This window comes from Liolophura sinensis, chromosome 9, assembly GCF_032854445.1.
Source record: "Liolophura sinensis isolate JHLJ2023 chromosome 9, CUHK_Ljap_v2, whole genome shotgun sequence".
In the NCBI taxonomy this organism is placed as follows: domain Eukaryota; kingdom Metazoa; phylum Mollusca; class Polyplacophora; order Chitonida; family Chitonidae; genus Liolophura; species Liolophura sinensis.
The window spans coordinates 34056097-34068591 of NC_088303.1; the positions used below are offsets into that span (position 1 = coordinate 34056097).

At 39.7% G+C, this 12495-nt stretch overlaps 1 protein-coding gene across 1 annotated transcript; it reads left to right on the forward strand.

Moving 5' to 3' along the window:
• Window positions 1–9101: 9101 nt before the first annotated feature.
• Window positions 9102–11743, forward strand: LOC135475892 (transcription factor HES-4-like). Its single transcript, XM_064755839.1, has 3 exons — window positions 9102–9200; window positions 10272–10367; window positions 10639–11743. Exons 1-3 carry the CDS (start codon window positions 9150–9152, stop codon window positions 11266–11268), a joined length of 777 nt encoding a protein of 258 aa, XP_064611909.1. The 5' UTR covers window positions 9102–9149; the 3' UTR covers window positions 11269–11743.
• Window positions 11744–12495: the final 752 nt, after the last annotated feature.

The following is a 12495-nucleotide window of genomic DNA, read 5'->3' on the forward strand; positions in this document are numbered from 1 at the left end:
AAAACAAACGTTATTATATAATATTTACCTTGAAAGAAAACTTCAAAAGTGCAAATGGAAAAGTGACTAATGAATTAGATTGTACAAACTTGAGAATGTGGATTACATGACTTGTGACGCTACATATCTGTTGCTTAATCGCAGATTGCATACGTATTTCGTTTTACTAAACCATGTATACACGCCTAACTTATTAATTTGACTTTGTTCCTCCTTAAAACATCATATGTACATAAATGTTTGCCAGTTTGGGGCGGTTAACATATCGCCGACTGACTAAAGATGCTACCATATGGATGTGCCTTTGCTTTAAAAAGTTAATCAAGGTTGAGTGTTCGAATCCCGCTCTCGCTGGCCGGGTATAGTCTCAACCTGCACGCCTATGTCTTGCCACGATATACTGCCGAAGTGACGTAAAGTCATAATCATTTATTCATTCATTCATTTATTCATCAATTCAAGCTGCATATGAGCGATCTTTCGCCATTCCGACTCAACTCGGACAGCGGGGGGGGGGGGGGGGTACCAATGTCTATATTTAATTTTGGGTGGGTGCTTTTGGTGGAAAGTTTGATCTTTAGCTTCCACAATTAGAATACGCAAAATCGTGTCGACAGCGTGAAAAGTGGTATGTGGTCACTCATTATCGACAAACTGCGACCACTCCACGTTGACACTTTCTAATTTTTGATTATATACTTATTTATTGTTTAATGTCAATGTCAGACATTTCTCTTTTTTGTGATGGGGGTCATTTTTCTGGGTGGAGGAGATAATACACCACAAGTACATTAACATTTAACAACTTGCTGTCAAACTTCTCCGTACTAGTCAACGAACGAAAGGCTGTGCAAACGACCACACCAGCTCCGTCAACCGTTCATTGTCATCGACGCCCCACTAACAATGAGATCGAAAAAATCACGAAATTCCCTGACTAGCCTTCGACAGGTTACAGTGCTTATGTAGTAACGTTAAGCATTCCCTCAGCACAAATGCCTGAGTACCGACTCACCTATAGCTAGCATTACGTGTTTCCAGGTCGGCTGTTTGTACATACAGTTAACGAAGAAAGAGAAAGGTATTGTCCATTCACCAGTTAATTTAATCTCCTCACTGTTTCAAATTTGCGCGGTCCAGATATATAGAGGAGAATCTCGCTGGACACATGAGTCTCGTGACACACGACACCAGTTGCCACCTGTTTGAGCCAGTTACGTAACAGCGCGTGGTGTCGATTTCCACAACAGGTGGATGGTCGTAGAAGTATTTGCACGAGGCACACCTGTTATTGAAATTACACATGGCCAACATATTTCTATTTAGCGGCTAAATAAACTGAGTATAGAGTTGTCCATGTAGAACATGTCTCTCACACTCATCACAGCAAATCTCATTGGATCAGATTAACTGCTCAGAGTTCGCCATTGTACAACGCCAACAAAGCAAACTGTCTTGAAAGCGCACACGGTACATGCTAGTGGGCGCAGTTCCTCGCCTGTGTTTATCGGTTATTATTCAAGGAGATTGGATTCTTTGAAAAGCTTCGCGCATTTCATCGCCTCTGACCAGCTCACGAATGCCTCAGTACTTCAGCATGTATACTTTGTTAGTGCTATTGTTCCGTTGGAGTAAACGTAATAAACTATTTCCGGTCACGTGGGTGCCATAGCCAGTTTCTTCTTTATGGCGATCTAATAAAGCTTTTAAAAAAAGGCTTAAATTGTTACGACGATCTCTAAACTTGTATCTTTATTTACGGTAAGCCGACAAATTTGATTTTATTGCGGCCGAGCATTAGCGGGTGTTTCTTTCCAGTGTAACTGTGCGATAACCAGAGGAAACAGACTCACTTAGGTGTGCCTTTCTTAACGGGCAGTCAGCAACGCCCTTTACCAGAAGTCTTATGCCACAATCACTATAGTGTACTTTTCTTATGCAGAGGTCCACATCTGTAGGTCTTCTCAACCGCTACAGGTGGGTATGACCTGTCAGCGAGCGTGTACCAATAATTATGTATGAAGGCAGGGTTTTTTCCTATGCACACTGGAAAGTTCACAATGATGTGCTTTATATTCTGTGCACCGCTAAGCATTAAATACCCACGACCATCCGCTGGTTCTTGCCATACTTTCCCCACGTAAGACAGGAGAGAAAGCCAGCACGAGTTGGACTTAAACCATTTAGTCAGTTGAATTACGAGTATATCCACCCTTGACTATTAGAAGGTACTATAATATTAAGGGGTAAAAGTGTCAATAAGTAGACAGGGACTTTCAAGTTATTAGGTACTGGCTGTACACAGCGACTGCATCAGTCCCTAGGCTTTGCCTACTTCATTTTATCTTACACCGTTTACGGAAGGGATTGGGATACATGTAGTCCCAATTCGGTCAAATCTGCATGCATTTGGACAGAACTTCGGGCAAAACCCACCACCATCCGCAGGTTGCAGGAAGGACTTTCCACGTACACGACCGGAGAGGAAGACAGTATGAGATTGACTTTAACTAACAGCGAACACATTGAGCCATTCCACTTCGCTAACAAGCTAATCACTCGGCCACACGATTTGATTACAGCTAGTCATATGCAGCGTGTAGGTGAGATGTAGAAGGGTCAGTTTGTTACAGAAACAAGCCAGTGTGGCACGCAGTTACAGTTTGTACCAATGAAGCAAGTCATGCGCCACATGTAAAACTCGCGGGCTTGATGACGATTGGTCCATATTAACATCTTCGTTTAGAAAGCCGCAATTCCGGCAAACTACATATGTGAGTGTGTGTGCTACTTTGGACATTAGACGTACATTTGTTTCAAAGTGTGTCTAAATATTTTGTATGTACTATATGACTGGGGTCTTCAGCTTTAGTCTAATTATCAACATTTGCTATCTGTATGCATAGTGTATGTACAACTAAAAGGGAATGCTATGAATGTTCCACTTGCGCATGCGATGACATGAAATGAGAACAATGGTAAATAATGGTAATACAAAAGATAATGAACGTGCTATGAGCTCAGATGAAACTTTACTTCAACGTGAATACCGATTCGCCTTCAAGAAAAATGTAAATGTTCTTGAGACAAAATCTGCACGTGTAAACACTGCTCCTTCCGTGTAACGGACTTTCAAACTTTGAATTACAGGCCCCGTTCTGCGATTGGCTAAACCTTAAAATACAGACATCGTCTTGGGGAAATTAGATATTCAAAAAACAGGTATATACACGTACATGTGTGTCCGCGCACCTTGTTGTAAGCAGACAATCCCCATCAATAAAAGATACATTATATAGAGTTCAACACAGAGCAATTTTATCTTAGATAGAAGAACAAAGATGAATACCTACTGGATATACGTAAAGCGTGCGAAAGCCGATTAAAAAGTGAAATAAACAGTACAAAGTCTATGATGAGTCTTTACATGTTGGAAGGTAAACGCCCGCGAAGCAGCTGCTGTACGATGTTGTTTACTGCCCTTAGGGCCATCTCTGTGTGTGTCGGGCCCAGCTAGGCAGGCTGACATCATGTAACGTGATAGATCTACAACAAGGTATATAATTATTTTCAAATTTTCTAGACCGTGAACCAGTCGTGAGCTCATCTTAAGTCCTCAGTGGTTCGCGTGACCCCCGTGTGTTTGAATTCGACGCGCGACAACCTATGCAGCCTCTTCTATTCACTAAGTTACAAAAAGTACCGTGGCACGCGACGGTGACGTTCGTTTTCATTGGTGGAATCCGCGGACTCAAAACAGCACAAGAAGTCGAAAGGCCTGAAAATGATTGGGAAAACCCCTCATACTCCCGATCGCTTTCTTTCTTCATTTCCTTTTTATTCCTATGTACTGCCCCAACATCTGATCTTCATACCATCTGCCATTAACATAAAGGCATATGAATCACTCACACAAATTTATGGCTTACTAGTCAGACGGGCTTTGTACAATGGCCTGACCGACGCATTTTTGTGTCCCTTTGAGTCTGCAACTTTGTGAAAGGCGAACAAACCTCTATAAACATTATCAAAACTTTAGATTCAGGATTCAGATTTTGTTTCACTCTTATCGTTGTATATTATAAAATAGTGTGTTTATGAACGTCAACAATTTACTAAAACCACGCTGGTCCCAATGCTTATATTTATAATAAAACAACTTTATATCTTTACGACTGAATGAAATTGATACATTTGGGCGTCCAATCCTTTGTTCATTTGCTCATGACAAGGAAGATTTGAAAATAGTTAACGTTTTGTTCTTTTTTACCGTATTCAGAGAGGATCTGGCAGTGTGCATTGCACGTATGATGTGTGCCAATAATAGTCCATTGGACCCACTAATTAACTTTGCATAGTAAAGTATGCAAGGTTAGTCTGTAACTTCATTGATGGTAATTATTAATATGTGAACCTTTATTCTGAAAATCTGTATGCCAGGGTAGATGTTAATTGGCTGATTGACTGATTGATTGGTGTTTAACACCGTGCTCAAGAATTGTTCGTTTATATTACGGTGATTGGGTTTATGGATGAAGGAACCCGGAGTGCCCGGAGTATGCCACCGACTTCCACCAGATAAACCGGAGTGCCCGGAATATGCCACCGACTTCCACCAGATAAACCGTAGTGTCCGGAGCATGCCACCGACTTCCACCAGATAAACCGTAGTGTCTGGAGCATGCCACCGACTTCCACCAGATAAACCGTAGTGTCTGGAGCATGCCACCGACTTCCACCAGATAAACCGTAGTGTCCGGAAGTCGCAGGCGAAACAGTAAAAGCTGGATTGGAACATTCATTGTTCAAGGGACTGATAATCACAGTGGTTGCTTTAACTAACCAACTATGATTAGGTACATTTGACTAACTGAATACTTGATAGCATGGTCGATTGATGTACGTACCAATTATGTACGACGCTTTGTTTTAATATTGTCCGGATTTCACGAGTCGGTAGGTTCATTGTTTTGATATACAATGTCAAAGGCACCTGACGAACGTTGGAAACATGCCCCATCCAGTAGCCCAACATTTTTTTTAGATCACACGGACATTCCACGCTTTCTAGGAGGTTCAAGATCGACTAATCATTGTTATGTTTATTCATAAGTTTCATTATTATGAAGCCTCTGTAAACCAACTGTTTAATGGAGTCGGTGTTTTGCCCGCTTTTTGATGTGGGTGAGTTATTTTGTTCGTGGGTGTGTATTTTGGGGGGTATTTTAAGCGGGGGCTTTTTGTCCAGTGGGTATTAATTTTGTCCTACTCCCGCGTATATTCACATCATGTTCGTATTGGGTATTGGTCAGCTGTTTTATGGTGTATTTGTAAAACAATAATATTTCTACAAATTATACACAATGAAATATTTACAATCAATGTCTTCAAATACATGTCTATAGCCTACATTAATGTGACTTGCTGTGTTCATATAGCGCATATGCCAGAAGGATTTCTACTTTCCTGTGACTTTTGACACTTAAAAGTTTACATGACTGTATGTTACTGAGTGTATGACTGAAGACTGTCATGTCGTTAAAAAAAATTGCTATTAACTCCTTTTTGGTGATACTACAGGGTTTAAATACCTATTCAAAGTCAGACAACGGCTTGCCTTACAATTACCCGAACAGGAATGTTTAAATGTAATTTTTTTTATCCTAATATTGCTTGTCTATTAAATAATATATCTTTTGTGGTAAGTACGCAAATATACGCGAAGGGTTCTTGAAGAAAAGAACTGAGCAGTTTTTCTTATTTCCAATATCATGGAAGTATAGTTTTGCTTAGTACTGAATGCTCACCTTCTTGTAAACATGAATACGGTGTTATTTTCAGACCCGCGGTTTGAGCCGTTGAGCCTTTAGGACACACGCTCTTTTATCTCAGTACTAGTATTGGTGTGAGTGAAAGGATTAAATTCACACAGTGCATCCATTGGCATTGGTATATCACTTAAGGAAACACTTATATCTTACTCCTGCAGCGTCTTTAGTGTGCTTGGGTGTGCATCAACAGTGTAGGGGTTATTCTTATCGTGTATGTTGCTAAAAGCCCAGTTTTGTAAAAACACTTCAAGCTTATCCGGTCTAGCTTCCCCGGGTATAGTCTGCACCCGCCCACCAAGGGAGCTCACCGGGGAATAGAATTCAAGGTGATATATGCATCGGATAATCCCGCTGCATGGTGGCATCGTGTGGTGATTACGGTAGCTTTTGATCTAATTTTGTAATGATCGTGGGATGCGCGTATACATCTATAGCAATTGATGAATAAGGATGAGTAAATAATTGAATTAACAAATCATCAATTCAAATCTTTATATTAAATGCTAATAAACATGCAACTAATAGACAGTTTTTTTTGTATGAATCCAAATTCACTGACAATACCAAATGCAGATATTTATTTCGCCTAATGAATAAAACAAATTAATGTTTCACAAAAACGGATGCATTGTCAATCTCATATTTCTCTGTATGACAGTTCAAATGTGATTTAACACTTGCAAAGCTGGCTTTAATTCACAAATCTAATAATTGCTAAATCATTTAACTTGGGGATAAACTTATGCAAATATGGGCATACACCTGGGATAAGCAATCTTTCCACAATGGGTGATATGAACTGGCCTGCATTACACCCTATATAGTCTGTTGATTGAGCCTTTGCAGACTGAGTATGTTGTCTGTGGAAACTGGGATCCAAGTCCCGAACTGTTAAACGGGCGTCATATGATATGTCCAGACAACAAATGTATGAAGTCGTATTCTTTGTGCCATTTAGCTAAGTGCGTAACGGGTTCGAGGAGTTTCTTGCTGAGGAAAAGCACACTTCCTATAAAACAGTAACAAAATGGGCCTTAAATTCTCATTATGGAACTCATACATCTGCTTAATGTAGTACTATATATTATTCTTTCTGCTCTATAAATGAGGTTATTTCTAATTAACATGAGAATTCTGTAGTCATATCTATGTCAGACAAAATGTAAAATGTATTGTTGTTGTGCAACGTACATATGCATGTATTATTAAATAACACGCCTGGGGCCGGTTGTTCAGAAGTGTTTTAAAAGTTAAGCCAAGCTTAAATCTTAATACCAGTCTTGGCATAATACAAAACGAATGAGACTTTGGTTCATACTAAAGTTATTACCAGGCTTAACTCCTAATACTCTTTTGAACAACTGGGCCATGAAGTTTAAACGTTCGCAGTATCAAACATTTAACGTTTCACAATAGTACAACTTGTACTTTTTGTATTATTCATAGCTTTCATATTCACGTGAGACGTATTGCATTATCGAAAGATAACAATATTAGCAAATTCTAAGCAATTCCACATGCGACTTTTTTTTTTGTTTAAAACAATCAAAAACACGATATCTAAGAAACAGTCCAAGAAGTTGGTTTTAATATCAACAAGGAATAAAACCTGTTTCATTTACTTTTAGGCTGTGATTTAAGGGAAGAATAAATCTACTGATAAAATTATCACCTTATAGGTGTTTAAAACGTCACATTTAAAAGACATAAACGCGGGTATAAGTTAGACGCAGTGAGGATAACACGTTTGATCTTTGTTCGGCAATTAAACCAAAAGTATGTCCATTATTTAATCCGTTCCTTTTGAGGAAGCAGATCCTGGTAATAAAAGCACCCACGTGCACCGCTCGCGAACCTGCTTGGTTACCCGGGGGATTAGCCATTCGGCAATTGAGATAACTTGTTATAAGACAAACACTTCCATTACGTTAATCTTGTTTCAAAACTCGAATCAGATAATTCCCACTCCGAAGGGGGGTCCCCATCCCCACTGTGTTTTGGGCCAAGGAGGTGCATTGCGTAATTCCATCCACTTCCCACTGAAGAAAGCAGTCAATCACAAAACCACAGTTTGTAGATTAGATTAAAATAAGACTTAAAGTTGTGTGGACACACTAATGGACCAGGTCTTTGAAGCGCTAGAACACGTTTTCACAATACACTAGAACATGTATACAACATAAACATTCCTATGGCGTAGATATTACACGTTTCAACGCAACATAATAGATTTGTGAATTTTTAGTATGGCTCAGGTCTTGCGTTTTCTGGATCGATCTAACTATAAATGCATGGTGGGATGAAGGTCGGGGAGGCGAAACTCCTAAAAATTGATAATCCGCGTTTTGTAGCTATTCGTTTCCATCTTCCGTGAAAACGACACTTTCCCTTAGCAATATACTATTTGTTTTTCATATCGACATTGTATCAGTAATTCGCAATATTTTATGTGTAGAGGACCAAAGGCCAACGTAGCTGATAACCAGCTGTCTCACAACAAAAATGTAATATCAAATGGTATTTTCTAAACATGACATTTATATACACAGAAAATCCTGACATTTCTTCCATTCATTAAATTAACAAGATAGCTTATTCGCAACAGAAACACAAAAAAACTACAAATGTTTTTGTTTTGCATAATTAAAACTTATCTCAGGAACCAAGCTTAGGTCTTTCTGTACATGAACAAATGTTTCTTGTGTTCAGACTTTCCTATAACCAATCCCCCGACTTGTATTCAAGTTTTCTTTGTCTGGGTACACCTTTGATGGCCGTTCCGTTTGAGGGAGAAGAAGCACGTGCGCCTCGCATTCCTGGATTTTTTCACCCTCTGAGCCCCTAAACAAACACTTTCTCGTCTTTGTGGCACACGTCCGATACTGGCGGGAATCCGGGCCTTTTCAAAATCCAGACAGCCATGTTGAATGTACACCTTCTACCCTCATTCATAAATGCCCCACTTTTCTGTCAAAAGGGGGAGGGAAATTCCCACGGCAACATCGACACGCCCAAATAGAGCATCGCCTCGTGCACTTGGTCGATGACTGACAGGCGAGGCTCATGAGGTAATCAAAAACTCATTCACATCCAATCAGCGAGGTGACTCCCGCCAGATTGTCACGCTTTGATTGGCCGGCAATATTTGAACGACTGAGCGCCAAAGCTGCTCAGATGGGACGGACTGAAAGGTGACATATTGCTTTCAGGTGAAATTTGTATAAGAAGCAAACCCGAGAAGCTGGAAGCAGAACGCACAAAACTGTGCCCTGGACACATTGCCGGTGGACATTGTCTGTGATACACCCGACTGTAATCATGAATCGTGATAATGGAAGTACATACAAGAGGGAAAACTTCAACAGAAAGGTAAGAATGCAGCCACACTACACGTTTGGAATGCCCCAAACCTGACCATTTATCAAATCTCAGTTGCGATGAACGACATTGTCTGATATGATCTAATATGTGCAAATGTCATATTAATGGAATTATGAAAACAAAATTTTCATGCGTATGGTTGTCTCAAGTTTAAAGGTGCAAGTTGACATTATCCGTGATGTATAAACATGTATATGTAGGTATACGCACATTTGACAAATTTTCTGGTAATGTTTGGGATTTAACCGTTTGAAGTTGCTGTCACGTGTTAAAGAATCTGCTTTTCACAATGAACATATGAGATACGGGTCAACGATCAATACAGACAGCAGGCTTGCCCTTGTCCAACAGCCTCAAGAATATATTCACGTGTGATATAAAGTGACAATTTTTGTATAAGATTTTAGATTCAAACTCATGTTGGGGTACCTTCAAGACCATTCATGCATATTGATTCCGGATGATATATAGCGAACATGTTGACCAGTTGAAGAAATTGAAAATGGTTGCTTGCCTATATCACGTACGTGATCCAGAAAGGCGAGGTAACTTATAAGCACATAAAATATCAGTCCCATATCTTCACAATATACCCACAAATTGTAAGATATTATGTTTACCTGTAAACAGCCGTTATGCTAATGAGATGTGCCCCCCGTGCCCTCGCGATACCGACCCTCAAAATATTGTTATACACGTTCTAGTAAATAGCACTAATTAGGATTCTCAAATAAGTCTATTACGTAATACATCTGCACACCACCTGTTCAAACATACAGAATCATATACTTGCGTGTTACCTACAAATGTTTTATACTTTCCAACATATGTACTTTGATTATGGAAATTTAAATCTTTCCGGTGAATTTTGCAAGTGATATGGTAATTATGGTGTTAACCAGTTCAGCAGTAAACACAAACAGCTGCGACAAACAGGTAGCTTCAAAGGGAAGTCATGACCCATTTAGAACGTTGACCCATTTTTTTTTTATTAGTCGCTCAAAGACTGTTTGAAAGAAGACATACTCTAACGTTTTTTTCTTCTGCCCTATTTTCCAGAACAACAAACAGATAATGGAGAAGAAACGCCGCGCTCGAATCAACAGCTGTCTTTCGGAGTTAAAAACGTTAGTGCTCAAAGGCCTGAAGAAAGAGGTGAGTTGATGGTCTGGTTCATGGTTGGTTTATTTTGCCCACAAATTATCATATAAATATCCATTCTTTCGTAACAGAACACCGGATATTCTCCCATTCTTTGTGCTGTATCCTTGTATATCTATATATTCTTTATTTGTCCAAGGTAACACGTCTACACTGATTTTCTTTGGAAGGAATTACAAAAATGGCTACTACTGTCAATGCCTAATTATTTCCGACTAACGTAACTAACTGTATTCCATTTTGTTTTTTTTGTTTTTTTTTTTAGGAAACAGATTTCGCCAAACTGGAAAAAGCGGATATCTTAGAGATGACAGTCACGTATTTGAAGAACAGCAAAAACCAACATCGCGCTCTTGAATCACGTGCCGACCGTGATCTCGCGAAATATCGTGCAGGGTTTAATGAGTGCGCAAAACACGCCTTCAGTTACATCGGCGCTTCCTCTCATGTACACAGCGACACAAAACTGCATCTTATGGAACATTTGGCAGATGTTTTGTACACGAAGGGAGATTCGACACACGCAGCTTACAAGAGTGAGTGCACCATGTCCAAATCACCGGCCATTAAACGTGAAGTGCTCTCTCCGCCACCAGGACATATCCACGCGTCTGCTTTCGCAACTACTAACTTACTCCCCCTTCCGGCGTGTCTCGATCACGGGAGATCGTCACCTCAGATGGGTGACTTGTTCCCTCTTTCCGGTGCTTACGCAGACATCCAGTCTCTGAATCTCAAAGACATGCAGGCTACAACACCAGAGCAACACCAAGCTGACTGGGAACTGATAGATTTTGGTCGGTCCTCATCACCAAACACGCAGAAAGTGAGAGGAGAAGACACAAGCCAGAAACTCACTGCTCCTGCCCAAGACTCCATGTGGCGACCATGGTAACCTTATAAGTGCTAAACCCCCAAAAAGAAGACATTTCCAAAGAGTTGGGATGAAACTGATATTTATAGAAACTGTGATAGAAAATGTGAAACCGGTTGTGACAATATATATATATATACGTATTGTATCAAGAAGAACAAATCTGAACGGCCATAATTTTAAAATGGTTCTATGAACTCCAATCTTCCAGCAACCTGCGGATGGTCGTGGGCTCTGCCCGGTTTCCACCCACCATAATGCCCGCCGCCGTCGTATAAGTGAAATATTCTTGAGTACGGCGTAAAACACCAATCAAATAAATAAATAAATAAATAAACATGAACTCCATGATGTGCGCATTATACATGTATTATATACTCACAATCCCAACATGTTGCACCTTTTTTATTGCACAATATTACGATAATTTTAACACGAGCTTTTAATGTGTAATAACAGCATTTATTGATGGCTATAAGTTTATAAATCCATGCTGCCAGAGACTTTTCAAAAAGTTGTGCTCCAATTTTGGAATTAAATTTGTTTATGTTTAGTTAATTTATTTGAGTTGTGTTATTAACTTATTTAGTTAACAAACCGGGCTAGTTCACTCTCGTCGCTGTATATGATCTCTCGAACGAACAAGGAGCTTAAACTTAAGTTTTCCTTCCCAGTAACCTACACTTGTTATAATTTAATTTGTGTGTTTACGTATTCTGAAGCTCGAGATCATTTCACAGTTATATATACAAGGCTGCCATTTTAAGTTTAGAGGCGGTGAAGCCATTCACAGTTATATATACAAGGCTGCCATTTTAAGTTTAGAGCCGGTGAAGGTCGAATAGCACCACAGCAGAGGTAGGAGGGGAAATCGCTGGATGAAGGATCGACACGTCATGAAAAGGAGTACAGAATCTATTTGAAGCGATATGAGAGACAGACAAGTCCAGCCTATACCTTGCCTAAAATGAATTTTTTAGGTTTGGTACATTTATTCAAGAGTGAACAAGGCTGCAAGATTTAACCCAGGAAACCCTACCTCCACTTCAGTATCCCTTTAAAGGGATCGCCACGACATGGCGGAAATATTACCATTATATATATTCATTCATACATGCATTCAGTAAGGGATCAGACCACAAACGAGTAGCCATTATCATCAGGCACAACAATGAAAACTAACTAATCCGATCCTCATTTTTGTTTTAATTTCATAGATTAAAATTAAATGTCTTAATTTGAATCCTA